We start from the raw sequence: 17,263 nt of genomic DNA, 5'->3' as shown, positions 1-17,263 counted from the left end.
CAAGGTGAAAGCGGGAGCCAACATTTCGACAAGTGGACTTCTCTTTTTCAAGCCGCCTCGAAAAAAGACAAGTCCATGTGTTGAAACGTTGGCTCCCGTTTTCACCTTGTTCTCGTTTTGCTCATTTACTAGACTGAAAAATATCACTTACACAAATCACTTCAAGAAACAAGCCATAACCTTACCCAACACCCATAAGATACCGTGGTTTGTTCTTTGGAAGCAAGTCTGTGCTAATGTCCACCATTGGCCAAAAATCATCCTTGCTCTCACCTCCACTAAGGCCCCCAATAGCATAGCCAGCAACATCTCGTTTCAGCAGTTCTAGAGGAGAGAAGTGGGACATTCATGTGCACAGATGTCTGAATATAAAAGTGTCACTGCAACATCACCACATGAGGAGCTGAAACATATTCTGGACCACAGTCCTCACCCAAAGCACACTGCTTTCGCAAAGCAGCATCCAGACCACCCTGAACAATTGGAAAAATGTTTTGTGTTGCCGAATTCTTGTGCGCTACCATACACCGATCAAGCCATCTGATAGTCCTGAAAAAAAAGGAAAAGAAAAGGGTGGGTGGGGGTGAGAGATTTCATTTTCCATTTCTATGTCAGTACAAATATGAAATTATAGTACATTAATCATGGCACTGAGACACACAGCATAAATGAAAAAAAATCTTATAACAATCATGCAGTTTAAGAACTTTCAATGTGCCTTCCATATTTTTCAGCACGAGACATAAGATACCCGAAGGAAAAGTTCATTTTTCACTGAAATGTGCAAATACGCTGAGAGTGAGGATATTAAATGAAAAGAACAAGCATTTTGTGGAAACTTTTTCAACAGTACGTTTGTTGCCTGTGGGCAACACCAGGCAGAACATTGAAAGCAAGCTTTACCCCAAGCCACCTATGGTTTCACGTAGAGCCACAGACAGTCCTAGCATATGTGAAACAGAGGTGTGCATTTGCATTTCCTTTACATTATGTGTGCAATACCACTGCAGCCAGGAATATTGCACTGGTATTTCTCTCCTGGCTGAGCTTGCAAAAGAATGTGAATCACGTGCCAAACTGCTTCCTCCTCATCTACTGTGCCCGCCCTAATCCAACAAATCACGCCTGCTGCCTATCATTCAGTGTTGGGTGAAAACATTTATACTAAATAACGAAACTCATGAAGAAAGGAAATATTTTCCTGGTGTGTTGCCTGTAAGCAACACTCCATAAAGGATTATAAGAGGCAGCTTGTATACTGTACTTGAGAAAAACCTCCTCGCCTGTCTAAGATTTGGCTGCTAGACTAGTTGATCAAGCACTGTCAGAGTAGAAGCACAAAAATGACAAAGGATACAAAAAAAACTAAACCATACAGTATGGTTGTGTAATCCTTGTTTTCTACTAACTTCACGTATCACTGTGCATGCCACAGCAGAGCCAAATGATGAAGCTACACAAACTAGGCCTTTTTCAAGCTCTGCTTACTTTCAATACAATGCCTGTTGTGTATCGTTCCCCTCTTCTTGTTCCATGTCATTTTTGCCCTACCACAGGACATAAGTTGTCCATGCATGCATTTGTAGCTTTTTGAAAACCAGAGAGAGGAAGAAATGCAGAAAGAAGCAGGAGGATGTCTATGTTGTGTAGGGGGGGCATTAACATGGGGGAGCAACAGAGTGCCATCTGCACTGTACAGTCACAACACCATTGCAAGGTGAGGATATCAGGTGAAGATGTCACACTTTTGTCAGGCGAAGCTGGTGCATGGACTGCCACCAGAATGGGGACACACCTTGTTTCAGGAAGACAAATGCTGCCAGTTTTTAATGCCTTTGGTGGTAATCTTCACAGTGTTAGTGCACAAACTTGCTGTTTACAGGGGCATCAGGAGATGATTCGCTAGAAGTGATGTCACAAATATCTCTCCCCTGATCTCTCTAACAAGTTGCCAATGTGAATACCCATTACAACTTTAAATGTTGCCTGAGACAGTTGGTCATGGCTTGTGTTGAGTCTAGTCTTGGCTACCAAACGTTGTGCAAAGCACACAGATGGTGATGTACATAGGCCAACTTGCATGGCACCATTTGTCATTTAGTTGTTTTAGAAGTGAAAGACAAAACGGAAAGGCTACAGAAGGCTAGCTCATCTGGTTGAAGATAGTCAAAGGCATGCCAAGGCCATAAAGAAAAAGAAGGAAGAAAAGAGAGAAGAAGAGATAGAGAGGATGAGGAGAGACGACGACGAAGAAGTAGAAGAAGAAAATTACTACCATTCAACTCCTCTCTCCCCTCCTCCTCCTCAGGAAGAAAGAATGGTGGAGGGAGTAGGTGAAGATAAAAAACAAAAATGACAGTCATATTTAATTCAAATTGAAACTTCAAAGAATTGAAGTCAACCGGCATGCCTAAACCTTCACACAGACACTGTTTTGCATAATTTAGAAATCTGACCATCTTGTGTATGGCATGCTTTGTTTGTGGGTGCAAAGAAGGACATTCCTTTGGGCTCATGTAAATGACCTTACAATGAGTTTTCTGGTGATTGCAGCACAGGTAGAACTAAATGTAGGTAGAAGGTTCAGCAATGCTGATTGGAGAACCCTTTAATAAAGAGGTGACATGCTTTAATGAAAGGTGACCATTACTGGAGCTTCACAGATTTTTGTGCCACCAGCACGGACATGCCCATGTATCAAAAGTTGAATATTGATATTTATCTTTCATTTTTACAACTAAGCTTTGTCCTATAAATGTGCTTATGTGGTGTAGGAAGTAAAGCTATTCATTCACAAATTGCTAGATGAATTAACATTATGGCTCAGAAACAAAACATCTCATCAAGACATGGTAAATGGCTTTTAAAGTCTTATCCAGATGGCTGCCCACACAGAACCATATGCAGTACTTAACTGTGCCTTTTGGGTGTGTAATTGAATGTGCCTTTTTGGTCAGCTTTGAGCAAATTCATTATAACTGTAGCTGCTCTGAAAGGGACTTTTCTTTAGAAAGAAGTATAAAATTAATCAAATAACTTTTTCGATGCTTTTGAATCTTTTTTCAAATAAATTTGTTCATGTTGGAAAGAAGGGGGAATTTTACCGCCAAACAAGAAACGAAGAAAGATTCTGCCTCGAAAAAAGAAGGGGGAATTTTACCGCCAAACAAGAAACGAAGAAAGATTCTGCCTCGAAACTTGAAAAATATACCTGTGACAATCTGGCAATACTGCTGCAGAGTGAAGTCACCAAACTGGCTTATATAGCGCTGAATGCTGACTGACAATGTAGTGTCAATGAGTGCACCTCTGTTCTGCTTAATGAAACAGTAAATCCCAACATAAAACCTGCACATATAATGTCAGCTCATAGGTATTTCTAAAGGACACAAGCTCTTCATGGAATAGTGCATTATAATCAACGCATTTTGTTGTGTGCCACTGGGTGTGTGCCATTCTTGGCCAATCCTCCAGAATTGGTATGTGCTACTATGACACAAAAGGTACAGAATCCTTAAATGTAGCTAGATATGTGTGTTACTTCTCCATGCAATCTTGCTTACTATATATATATGTTTTTTTTTTAACTGCGACACTTTCTTTTTCAGAAACCTATATTGGGTTTCTTTTGTAGCTTAATGCTACAGTCGGTCGGATGACATTTTTCCCTTTCATGCACCTTCCTCCAACTAGCGGGCTTCTGTAGAACTGATCCGACATATTCTGTTTTCTTGCACTTCAAGCTGTCAATTAATTTGGCCTCACTTTGCGATCGACTAGCCTCCTGATTAGCTCAGATGGTTGAGTTACTGCCCCGTAAAGGCATTGGTACCGGGTTTAAGCCTTGGAAAAGGATGAATTTCACTTCAACTGCAAAGCTTTCTTTCTAAAAAACCCACATTGGTTTCTTTAGTAGCTTCGTGTTACAGTCAGGTGAATAATGATTTTATCTTTTATCATTCTTAGATCACTTATATTTGGCTACCCCATTCTTAGACACTTGGGTATGTGCCCCTGTGACACAAGGGGGTATAAAATGTGCAACTATATTTGGATATGTGTTGTACTACTCTGTGCCATACACCCCTCATCCTCATTTTCCCCCCAACAAGGTTCATACATCGCCTTAGTACTCGTGACATTGCTGTGTCGAAATCTAACACTGTGCATCTGCTGGATTTGGTGCTTGCATTTTGACATAGCTTGTGACCAGCGTAGTGTATGAAAATAAATATTGCATGAGATCAAAATTGCAACTTGTGCAGTGCATAAACATAAACATTGTATGACATTACATGCTGTATAAGATGAAAATAAACAATTGTACAGATCAAATTTAGTTGTATAACATTTACTTAACTTCACTAAAGCTTTGCTTCACATAGGTTCCCAGATGTATGCTGGATCTGCATTATTTTTTCGTGACCCAGTTTCTGAACTTTTCCTCTGGCAAGGACCAGAAAACAAGCCTATGCATGCTGGTTGGTAGGTTAAAAAAGCAACCACTGGCAACAGCAAGAAAATAGTTACGCTAGTCAAAAACAGGCTAGGTGGCACACCTAAATCAGAGGTTTTTAAACTTCTCAGGTTCACAGACCCTTTAAAGCCTTGGCAGGCTATTCAAGGAAACCCTTGTCTATGTTGGCAACATGCAGAGGTACGTGTAGAAAGTCATTGCCAAGGTAGCAATGAAACAATTTATATTTCTAACATTCAGGGTTATAGCAAAATTAGCAAATCTTGTTCAAAATCAGGCGTGTTTCTTTTGCTTGATTTGGTCTGGCTCAAATATCAGAGCGACAGCTTCTCTTCCAATAGGTGATACTCATGAAACATGCAGGATCCCATTAAACATTCTTATTGGTCCTTGAAGGTTAGCAGGTGACCGGTTTTAGATCCACTGCTCCAAATGACAGTCAATGGTGGTATAAAGGAAACTCACAAAGCTCTTGAACGCATGTAAAGGGTTACTCAAAGCAAGTAAAGGTATACTGAAAGTGAGTTGAACATCAAATGCAGTGAAAGAGTGAACGCCTGCTTATTGAATGTATAACTTGATCACATGTTAGATAAAGAAAACATGACAGCTCTTGGGCCTTTAAAGGCACAAAATGTGTTACATTTATTTAACTTATCCAACAAAACAGCACAAATTCTGTATTCAATTATTCACATACGGTGTTTTTTTTTTATTATGAAAGTTTGCTAGAAATTATTTTCTATTTCCTGGAAACCAGGCTGTCAAACCAAAAGAAATACTGGTTTGGTTTGGGTTCAACGTGCTCAGATTTTGTTCCAGTTCAGTTCTGGTTTAGAGAAATAAAATTGTATAACTGTCCTAGCACTGGTTCAGCAGAGTAAACTTTATCTTCTATTAGGATGGCGACACGCTACATGGTGCTATTGACTTGTCCGCATGGCACATGGGCAGGTTTGGTCAGGAGGTGGGAGGAATGGGCTGTCTGGCAGTTTCTAATTGAATACAAATATTCCAGAAAAATGATAGTTGAATATCGATTTGAATATAAAATACTGACAATTTCTATTTAAAAAAAAGTGAAATGAACGGTTTCGTGAGGTCAAGCTTCTTTACATTATTTGATACATGTACACGAGATATGATACAATATGATCACATCTGATTCAAGACCGAGATGCGTTTAGTTGAGTGCAGTGCTTGTTGAAAGAGTTAAAGGCACTGCTACAGCACTGTGAATCTTATTGAAGGAATCCAAACATGTTGAGATGGGTTAAATAAATAAGTACTTGGTACAACCCAGCGAATTCATAGGCTGCCTAAGATGAGACATTATTACCTGATAGCGGTAAGTAACTATTGTGCATAAGTGACCTCCTCTGTGTGTTTGCTCAGGAACTCAATCGCTGGCACAACAACTGTGGTCCTCCTAAACTATAAATATTCAGACGAGTCTCCATTTGCATCAGTGTTTTTCGCAGTTGACTGCAAGGACTGTTAATGTCCCTCATAGTATACAAATAAAACTATAAGAATTGGCCTTGAGGATGCAGCGTAGATCCAGGCATTGCCAACACCGGCCCCGCGGTTCCATGCTGGATCCTCAAGGTAACCTTTTTTTTTTTTTGAGTGCCCACATTCACATTGTATTACATAAATTACAACTCCAAACTTCTAGTCTGCAGCAATGAAAGAAGCAAGCAATTTACATCTCACTCAGTTTTCTGTTTGTTTTTGTTCTTTCTTTGCTTAAAATAAAAGCAGGTGAGGACACTCATGTTTTGGAATGATGAAAAAAAAAACAGTTTGTGAGATATATTGCGAGTTTTACTGCACGTTGCACCACAGGTTGTCAAAGCAAATGGAACTCATTCAAGCTCACTCACAAATGATATCTATTTTTCCTTAGGGCTCATTCGGACTCCCAAGAATTTTACTCAGACTCGGACTCATGGGTTGATTCGAGTCTGAGTGAGTTTGCCGAATTACGTGTGGCGCAGTCTTGTGCTGACTAAGCGCAGACAAAAAGTCAAAATCATGCACAATGTGCCCTGGGAAAGATTTGAAAAATAGGAGAGCATTGTAATCTGCTGGAAAGTCCCAAATATTTGAACCACAGCGGGCAACAAAAAGTACATGTTACGCGCCGTTCTTGCCGCGCACTGAGATGGTGACGGCATTCACATTAGCGACCGCAGTGTTATTGTTACAAGAAGCTGTAGTGATGAACGTGTTGTTTCTCATATTTTCCCTTCTCGAGGGCACCATCATTATTGCTCTCCATGTATCCTGGCATGTGCATTTAATCTAGTAACAGTAGCCAGCGGATCTATAACAGCCACATTGGCAGCTTCTACAGAAGTGGCATGACCAAGTAAGGAAGTGCAAGGATCTATGCCTAGGTCTCACCTCATTCTCGCACACATTGCACCTAATGCCGTAACAATCTGCTAACAGGGTGTGCCAACAGAAATAAATATTTCAAAGAATTGCTATCTATTGAGCACCCTATATGCTTGAACTGTTTTGTGCCAAACCGATAACCGTCATTCTTTTATGCGAAGCATATTACTAGAGCTCAACCCAGCTCCTCAGGTGCGGCGGTGTCACCTTCAATACCACGTGACACCGTGACGTCACGACAGAGGAGAAACGGGGCTCCAACTCGCGCCGTCGCTCGCGGCGTCGCGGCGGTATATAAGCAGCTGCGCTTGCCTCTGCTAGACACTCACGAGGTGAGATGCCTCCTGGAGACAGAGCTGCTCGTTGGAATGAGAAGCGAAGGTTGCGGCGTGCTACAGAGACTGTTTCTAGGTGGCTTTGCTACGGTGCAGCGACTACGCGCCCCGCATTGGACGCGGTGAGCGTCGAGCAACGCAGCGTTCGGCGCGACAACGAAATGTGCGCCTGAGCAAGCGCCGCACGCCTGAGCCGACGCCGACGACACCGGCTTTTCTGCGACACGAACTCCTTAACGCTGTCGCGTTAAAATAAAGGCTAGTATGCTTCGCATCCTGGGCTTAACCTTAGCTAAGCCACAGCCAGTTTTTTTCAGTTCAGATTTGGTTTGAGTTCAGGCACGTTCTTAGAATATTGGTTCCAGTTCAGGTCCAGCTAAAATTCCGGTTAGGGTATGGTTTTTGGTTCGAGACTGTGCTGGAAACCTTTAATGCTGGGTGTTTCACATAACCAAGCTTAACAAACAAAAACGGTATCGGCAGGTGGCTCAAATCAAAAGCAAGTTGTTCACTATTTTAAGCAACCCAGAATACTTGTTTTAGCGTGCTCATTTAGCTACTTAAAATTAGTCAACTATTTTTAAATGTTTGTTTTTAGGCAAAGTTGTATTTGAAGAAGCTATAGGCTATACCATATGCTCAGAAATGCTTGACAAAACTGTTTTCGTAAACTATCCTACACATAATCTTTTTTTCGGGGCTTAAAAAAAAAGAGAGAAAAAAAAAAGCCCCAAAGATTTGAAAAAAGTCATGGGCATTTGTGTGCTGTCTTTTCAGTCGCCTTAAGTGCGTTTTCAATTAGTGATGTCTCTGCTGCCCACAAAGAAGTGAACAACTAATTTTATGTTGTCCACTTCTTTGATTCATACATTGCTGACTCACACATTGTTGTAGAGGACTGAACCTCAGTCCCTATAACGTGGTGTCTTAGACGTGATCGTACGGCGAGCACGACGTCATGGACGAGGCCATCAACGAGAGACCGTTGACCAGAGCAGAGGGCCGTGCTATGGTGCATTTTCCTGCTGTCCTTTTGGCCACACAATCCTGCAGCCTGGTTTACTCAGGTGGCGGCCATCTTCGACCTTCAGTGCATGACTTCACAGCGCGCGAGGTTCCTCCACGCTGTATTGGCACTATCTACAGAGATGCTTGAGGATTCCAAGACGTTGTGGACGCACCCCATGACACCCGCCCCTATGAGCATTTCAAAACGATGGTGCAGCAACGTAAGTTCGTGTCTCTGTGCACGTGCCTCCAGCAGCTTCTCAACGAAGAGGCACTTGGTGACCATCGACCGTGGGGACTTCTACGTTATGTGCGGTGGCTTCTCGGTGACTGTAGGCCATTCGCAAACAGCCCACTGCTCTGTGAACTGCTCCTTCAGTGCCTGCTGCAGAATCTCGTGGTCACCTTAGCTACCACACCATTAGGAATGTCCCTCAACAATCTTGCCGAGCTGGCCAACCACATCACTGACTTTGAACAAGAGGTACATTGGCAACAACAACCATTCTGCTGTCGCACCTTGAAGATCAGCAGTGTCCCTTTGAGCAAATGATTGACGATCTTGCTGAGATCATTATTGCACTACAGTCATCGCCCCACCTTCGTCAGTGCAACCACAATTGCCGTTCCAAATTCCCTTCTCGGTCCAGCCCTTGTTCTGGCCACGACAACAAATTCGGTGCCAGCAAAGTCAGTGCTGTTCCCCTCGCAGATGGCAGGGAAACATGCTGCAGAGTCGCTGATGGCGGCCAGTGACTCTTGCTGTACAAATTGCCTGTTCTACGTCACTGACAGGATTGCCAGATTTCTCATGGACAGGTGCAGAGGTCAGCGTCATTCCTGCTGTGCGACTAGACTGGCAGCATGCAAAAAAACCACGCCCCTTCAAGCAGCTAACAGCTCTTCTATCAACACATATGGCCAGCGCTCTCTTACCGTCAACTTGTCTCCAATGCACCTTCTAATGGCTGTTCCTTGTTGCAGACACAGATATGGCCATGTTGGACGTGGATTTTCTGACCTAATTTGCCCTTAGTGTTGACCTCCGCGCTCGTCACCTTGTAGACATGACGACTAGGATGTCTATACAAGGCATCCTCGCACGTATGACATCGACCACTAGAATGGTACCACAGATACCATCATCTGCGTTCACCTCAATTCTGTCAGACTTCCCTGCCATCATGAAACCTTCCAATCTTGCACTGCCAGTACGTCATAAGGTCACGCATCATGTCACCACACGCCCCTCAGTGTTCTGCCGACCAAGATGCCTCGCTGGTGACTGCCTTGCCATCGCAAGGAGAGAATTCTACCACATGCTGCAACTGGGTATCATCCGTCTTTCATCAAGCAGTTGGTCTTCAGCTCTCCACACGGTACCAAAGTGTGACCCAGGGGATTACCCCCCGTGAGGCGACTACTGAGTGTTCAACACATGCCAGTTTCTGATCGCTATACACTCCCTCACATTCACGACTTCGCAGCCAATTTAGCTGGAACAGTAATATTCGGCAAGATAGATTTAGTGAAGGCCTACCATCAAATCCCTGTCGAGCCTGCAGACATACCAAAGACTGCAACTGCAACAGCATTCAGGCTTTTTGAGTATGTCCGCGTGCCGTTCAGGCTGGGAAACGGTGCTCAGACGTTCCAGAGATTTATCAATGAGGTCACCTGAGGACTCCCCTTCATCTTTGCATACCTCGATGACCTCCTGGTGGCTAGTATTTCCCCTGAGCAGCAAAGCAACCATTTGCACCAGTTATTTTCACGGCTCCATCAAACCCGCAAAGTGTGTCTTTGGTGTCCGCAACATTGAGTTCCTTGGACACTGCTTGACTCCCGAAGGAATCAGACCATTGGAATAGAAAGTTCGGGCCTTGCGCGAGTTCCCTCGCCCAATGTCACTGCAAAAGCTCCGAGAGTTCCTTGGGCTACTGAACTTCTACCGCCATTTTCTTTCCAATGTTTCCCAAATTATTATACCACTGACCGAGCTTCTCAAGACCACTAAAGCTTTGTCTGCTCCACTGTCCTGAACGTTTGACGTCGAAGAGTTTTTTCAAGCTGCCAAAAACGCATTGGCAGATGCCACCCTGCTGGTGCATCCCCTACATGTTGCACCAATTTGTCTTATCACTGATATATCTAGTGCAACTGTGAGCACCATTTTATAACAGTTTCAGTGCAACTTCTGGTGCCCACTTGTTTTTTTTCCCCAGAAGCTGAAGCCTGCAGAAACATGCTACAGCATGTTTGGTTATGAGCTGCTTGCGGTATACTTGGGTGTTCGGCACTTCCGACACCTGCTGAAAGGAACACGCTTTCATATCCTTGCAGATCACAGATTATGTGGAAATCACAACACTTACACCGCACGAGAGATAAGGCACCTCAACTGATCTCTGAATTTACCATGGACATACGATACATTGAAGGTCCAGTAAATGTAGCTGCAGATGTCTTCTCCTGTATTGACACAATATCCACGGCCACACTTGATTTCGAAGAATATGCCACAGTGCAGCATTCAGACATCGAGCTTCGGGACCTCTGGTCGTCTGCTATATTATTAGCGTTGTCCGACGTGCCCCTCTTATTTTCTTCTGGCACTATCACTTGCGACATATCAAGGGGTCGAACATACCCATTCCTTCCATTCAGACTCTGCCATCAAGTATTTGACAAGCTACACAGTGCAAGTCATCTCGGAGCTTGTGCCACCCAGTGTCTAATTACTTCCTGCTTTGTGTAGCTGGGCGTGAACTCTGATGTGTGCCGCTGGGCTAGCAAATGCCTTCACTGTCAACGCTCCAAAACGACATGACACACAAAGTTGCCAATTCACTCTTTTTGTCTACATGACGCCTGGTTCAAACACATATACATCGACAACGTTGGCCTGCTGCCACCATGCCAAGGTGCTCCCTACATACTCACTTGTGTAGATCATCATACCTGCTGGCCTGAAGCATTGTCTGCCACTGACATAACAGCACTTACAGCAGCTTCCGCATTTGTCAGTGGCTGGATCTCACACTTTGCATGCCCCAGCGTTGTTATGACTAATCATGGCTGCGAACTCACGTACCACTTCCGCGAACTCACGTACGTGCTTGGCATCTGCCACATCCATATTACCGTGTATCACCCATCAGCAAATGGAATGGTGGAACGCCTCCCCTGTCAACTTAAAGCCGCCTTGATGGCCCACCGGGCTCGCCTTTCTTGGGCTGAAGACCTTCCTATTGTACTGCTAAATGTGTTCTCCTCTTTCAAGGAAGACCTCAGCTGCATAGCTGGGGAACTGGCTTTTGGAACAATGTTGCAGTTGCCTGGTGAATTTTGCAGCAGCTACTATTGCCACGCCGAATCCAGACAGCTATGTTCAGCAGCTCCGTTGCCTGTTTGCATGCCTACGTCCTTGCCCCAGTAGGGTTGCATCCTCAAGTAATGTTTTTGTAAGCAAAGACATGCCTACAGTGAGCCACGTTTTCGCATGGCGTGAAGACATCGAACCATCTCTAACGCCCCCCTATGATGGCCCTTTCAAGGCACTCAAGCGGACAGAAAAAACTGTTACCATAGACCTCAACGGACGTGAAGTTGTGGCAATAGACAGGATCAAACCAGCCTACCCTAGCAACCTCGCCATCATTATCCGCTCTCAACGACTTTACAACCACTGAAAGGAAGGCTGTTTCTTGGGTGCCGCTGCACTGCTGCTCTTCTAAAAGGGGGAGAGTTCTCTAGCAGCCATTGTCATCTTCCTTGGCTGCCTTTTATATATGGCGAAATCTGGTGCATGCGTCTCATGCCTTGAGCTGAGAGGTTGAAGAAAAGGAAGAAGAATAAAAACGAGCTTCTTCTGCTCCTGTCATCAGTCCAAATGGTTCTTAGGTCTTTTGCTCGCTGACTCACACATTGTTGTAGTGGACCTAACCTCGGTCCCTATAGCTCTCATTGCCAAGTTGATGCTCATCAATTCTTCACAATGAAGTCACTGTTGCGGCTTCTTGTATTACATCTACAATTATGAAATCTGGGCGAGTTCACGTTAGGTTATATTGAAATAGCGTGTGCAATGCGTGGACTGTACCTTTGTCCTTTCTTATAGCCTGTGTATTGCGCATGCTGTTTCGGTATGTCTGGCTTATCCTGGGGCTAGTCCTTTGTGGCTGCTTTGCAAACTCTTTTCTTGAAAGCACATTTCAAAGTGATGTAATCCATAACTGTAAGTGTGTAGTGACTTCTTCTTTCACTCTTTCTTCAAGCCCAACGGCAAACATTTTGCTGATGTCACGAGTGGGCCACAAAGATTATGTACTGTTTTGCTGCCTTCACAAGGGAAGGCTCTGCAGATACATTTTTTTCTCAACATGTACATGTTCATTGCGGCAGCACTTCTTGAAGTTTTGATTTGTGAGCATGATGACGCACCGGTGTGTCACTTGTCACATTCCTCTGGTGTGTGGTGACTGACCAGTGAGTCACCAGGAACTTGTGCTCCCATGGCCTCCGAGATTGTGCGCGCTTGCAAGTTTTGCTCCAGCCGTCCCATTTGACGTGCTCCACAGCAAAAAAATATAATGTGGCGTGCACACCTGGCCAATCCTAGATGGTGCTGTTAGCCGAGAGTTCTGGCGCAGGTGAAGGCGGCCATAGAAAGCAGACCGGTCAAGATCTCAATGTGTGCATTGCCTCTCTTTTCACGTGTTGTGGAAGGTTTTCACAGGATATATACCAGGCAATTTTTCAGCTGTGCCTCAAACATTATGATGTCTCAACCATCTAGTTCTCTAAGGCCTCTATTTTTTTTCAAGAACTTTTCTATATTCTTAACCACTGATTTTGTAGCGCTTATGTTTAGCAATTCAATTTTTGAAACTGATCATATGGGTTCACACACCATTCATTGCCTTTGAACTTGTAGCTTATCGTAGATGGCAGAGTTTAATTGTTGCCTTGTCTTACTTTGTTTCTTTTATTGCACTTTGCATTGTAGTGATTCAACAAATGACATGGCAACTGCCTCACTGTATGCCTACTCTGCAATGCGATGATCTTCATATAATATTTACCAGTATCTAACTGTGAGTACTTTTTTCTGTTTTCAGTTTCCATTTCAATTGTGCTTTATTGTATTGACAGTATTGACCTTGCGTGCTATTATGTTGTGCGAATAAACCTTTTGTTATGTTGATGCTTTCTTTTGCTTCCTTAAATAATGCTTGTTTTGTGTTGATGTAACTGTAGTTTTCCCCTTACCCAATGCCTTCCTGAAGGCCTGTAAGGTATTCATAAATAAAATAAACATGCCATAAGCAGACACACGGATGAGAGATACGCAGATTTTCATGTTCGGTATAATTAACAATTAAATCATACTGTTCATAATTATGGTAATGTCTGCTTAGGCAGGAAATATAATATAGCAATAAATTAGTAAATAATTGGATAATTTATCATTTCATGCTTCGCACACAATTTCTCGCTTCATGCGGCCTTGAAACTGCAGCACACAGCAGGCAATGGCCATACAAATACATGCAGCAGAACACACAGATTTTCGTTAATCTGCAATTAAACTTTTCTTAAACCTTGCTGCGGCTCAGCTGAATCATTCATTGTGTGTTTGGACTTTCAGTGACACTTTACCTTGAATAATTACCTTTGAACTGGCACAGTTATTCCTGCAAGTTAGGTTTGTTTGTTCATTAACAAAGCCAACACTAGATACGCAGTTCTAAAGGTCGATGAAAGGGGCTAGTTGGTGGCTGTTCATACTTTCTACCTGTCTCATGAAAAAACTCTTGTACAGACATACCCGTTCTACATACCCACATGAATGTAGTGGGAGTAAATGTGTGCCCCCCAAAATTACTGCAATCGAGAATAAATAGCCGCCAGCACGCTCTTTGCACCTTGTACACCTTCAGCCATCATTTCCCAATTAGTAAGGGATCACATATCAGTGCAAAATTGTGCTTTTGTTGCCTCATCCAAGCTGCAGCAACAGTACCGGAGCATGCAAAAGCCTACTCGGCACATGAAATGCCCTCGGGTGCGAGCACCATGGTGCAGAGAAGGAGCCAGCCACGCCTACCACTGAAATTACTTTCTCTCCATGTGAATGGGACGGGCGGAGCTAAAGCTGCCAGTGCATGCAAATCTTGGAGGCCATGGTGCTCCTTTCAAACTTCCTCATGGTGCAGAGAGATGGCACAACGATGCATTGCATTCATACGCTGGAGGTTACACTGGAGGTAGTGGATAAGTACAAATATCCTTGCATGTGGATAAACAATGGGGCTAAGTACCTAATCGAAGATGAAAAAATATGCAACGACTAAAGGTAGCAGGAATGCATCAGTGATGAAAATAGGGCACTGTGGAATTACAATAGTTACAAAGAGGTGAGAGGGATTTGAAAAGGGGTGATGGTTCCTAGTCTGACTTTCGGCTATGTGGTCCTGTGCATGAGATCAGAGGTTCGAGCAAGGTTTGAATTTAAGCAATGTGGGGTAGGTAGGCTTGCTTTCGGAACACGCGCAAGTACATCATATCAGGGAAGCTAGAAGCAAGATAGAATTTGAGGAGCGATTGCGAGAAATGGGCGACAATTGGTGGGCTAGAAAAGTTTTCAGTTACTTGTACATGAGGAATGTTGACACAAAATAGAGGAAACGAACCAGAAAACTGTCAAGCAAATATTTGGACAGCAAGGGGGGTAGGGGAGGGCAAACCAAGAATCATCGGTTAAGAAAAAGGTAAAACAGAGAGGGGCCTGTGGAAAATAGGGATGCAGACGAAATCAGCACTGGGAACATACAGAACTTTCAAGCAGGAAATATCTACGATAATTCTAGAGGAAGCTATTTGTTGTTTGAAGCCAGCAGGTGAGTATTGTGGACTAGGACGTACTGAGTTAAGTACCAAGGGAGAAACAAGTCATGCGGTGCGTGTGGAGAGGAGGAAACAGCTGATACTTTTTTGAAAAGGGCTTCGCCCTACAGTTCAATGCAACGGGGCTGATTTTTTCAAAGCATTAGGGTTTAGGGACAGTGGAGGCAAAACAAACTTTTAAGCGGGTAGAAACAACCAACCAGAGGTTATCTGATTGGTGGCTAAAATCAAGGCAAGAATGAAATTTCATCCTTCACTAAGTACAAAATATGTCGCTATACTCGCAGACAATTTTCTGTGGCTATGAAGGGAAAACTACGAGGACAGAGCTTCTGCATGTGTTAGCGTGCCAAGTAGTTCGCTAGCGTTTGACAGTGCTTTTGGCTGCTAGGAACAGACGCTGAATCGACGCAGCTTCCACGTGTGGCGGCTTCGCATTTGGCCAGATGCAGAAGGGAAAAGCTGCAAAATAAGTAAACTTTTACATTCAGTGGTGTGTTTCGTCTTATTTAACTGCTGTTAATAAGGTGTTTTTCTCTTCTCCAGCTTAAACTAACACGGATGAAAATGCAGGGTTCTTTTCAGAAGCACTCTCACTTATGTGTGCTTGGCCTCCATGCTTTCCCTTCATGGCCACAGAAAGTTGTCCGTGAGTATAGTCACAGCTAGGTGGCATGAGCTGCTGCCTGATTTAAAGCATTCAGCCTTATCCATCCATACATCTAATAGAGTCACTGCTTGGGAGCCTATACAGTAACTCTATTGCATAAGAAGCAACAAGAATTTTTTTTCCCTCTATGTTAATTTCTAGCAAAGATGTCACTTACACACTGCAGCAAAAGCCCTGCACAGCTGCACAGAGGGAATAACTGCCATCACGCACCCCGTGACCCACATCGCAGTGAACGTGTTTTTTTACACATGCCAACACATACATTGCAAGAAAATCGTTTTTGTCACAATGACACGGTGATGTAAATCTAATGGCACAGAATCTTGAGGCTGACATTTACAAATCCTCTTTGTACAAGTTATAATGTTCATACAAATTTGAATTATAATTTATAATTACATATATTTATTACTACTGTAGCTTAACTTACATCTATGAAGCTACATCTATGACATTCATTCATTGCGAAAATTCCCACCAGCATGCAATATTGCGGTAACTGCAAAAAGTGACAGACACCTGTGCATGGCTTCTTCAACCCGCGGTCCAGAGATCGTACTGCTGACGACGTCGTCCAGCTGCATCATAATGTCGGCGTGAATTGTATTCTGTATTTCGGTCGATTTTTCTGGGCTGAGCATGATCTCACGCTGGTCGTACGGGGACACAAACCTTACGCCTTCTTCCGTAACTTCGCTCAGTTTAACAAGAGAGACCATTTGAAAACCGCCGCTATCCTAAAACGTGAAATGGGCTGGTGAGTGGTACGTTAAGGCCGCAAAACTACTAATGGGTGCTCAGTCACTAATGAGTATTGACAAGTATTAAGCAGAACATGGAACTTACAGTCAGCAAACCGTTTTTCCAATTCATGAACTTGTGAAGGCCCCCTGCTTTTTGCAAAATTTCTGTCCCCTGCAGAATGTGCGCACATAATTCCACCATGAAAACATGTTTAGACGACACAAAATCAACGCTTGGCGCTTATGACAACTAATAAATCTTGGGCTAATTCAGCGCAGTACAATGTATTCTTTGCATACATATAGCAACTCACGGGACGCATGCCGAGATGGTAAGTGTTCGCAAGAATCATGTTGCATTTTTGCTCCTCAATTTGTTCAGGCACAAGACCCTTGAGGGTTCCTTGTGTGCCCACCGGCATGAACACTGGTGTTTCAATAACTGCATGTGGAAGAGTTAAAACTGAAGCCCTAGCTTTAGTGACTGGGCATTCGGCGACGATTTCAAACTTGAGCGCATGTTTTATGGGCGTCGCCATATTATAAATAAAATGCAGCCATCAAGGCTTGGCTTGCCTGTGTCGCGGCCGGTTAGGATCCTGTTAAATGGAAGTTAAAAGAGTTGTTGCGATTGTTTCGTTGATGCCAACTTATAATTGCGCTTTATTTTATAAAATTATTAGCGTAACAATAACCTATTTTTTTAGTTTACGTT

The 17,263-nt window shown here is 43.5% G+C and overlaps 1 protein-coding gene across 1 annotated transcript in view; it reads right to left on the bottom strand.

Moving 5' to 3' along the window:
* Window positions 1-17,150, bottom strand: part of Tgt (tRNA-guanine transglycosylase) — a 39,203-nt gene extending 22,053 nt beyond the window's left edge. Inside the window, exons 1-5 of the mRNA XM_065437201.2 lie at window positions 16,863-17,150; window positions 16,652-16,720; window positions 16,325-16,542; window positions 434-549; window positions 186-324 (exon numbers count right to left, since the gene is read on the bottom strand). Coding sequence (XP_065293273.1) covers window positions 186-324; window positions 434-549; window positions 16,325-16,542; window positions 16,652-16,720; window positions 16,863-17,087 — 767 coding nt within the window. The 5' untranslated portion in view covers window positions 17,088-17,150. The remainder of the gene's footprint in view (window positions 1-185; window positions 325-433; window positions 550-16,324; window positions 16,543-16,651; window positions 16,721-16,862) is intronic.
* Window positions 17,151-17,263: the final 113 nt, after the last annotated feature.

Source organism: Dermacentor albipictus, chromosome 1 (assembly GCF_038994185.2).
Source record: "Dermacentor albipictus isolate Rhodes 1998 colony chromosome 1, USDA_Dalb.pri_finalv2, whole genome shotgun sequence".
Classification (NCBI taxonomy): Eukaryota; Metazoa; Arthropoda; class Arachnida; order Ixodida; family Ixodidae; genus Dermacentor; species Dermacentor albipictus.
The sequence above is the reverse complement of the archived record's forward strand: the minus strand, read 5'-3'. Positions and strand labels throughout refer to the sequence as shown.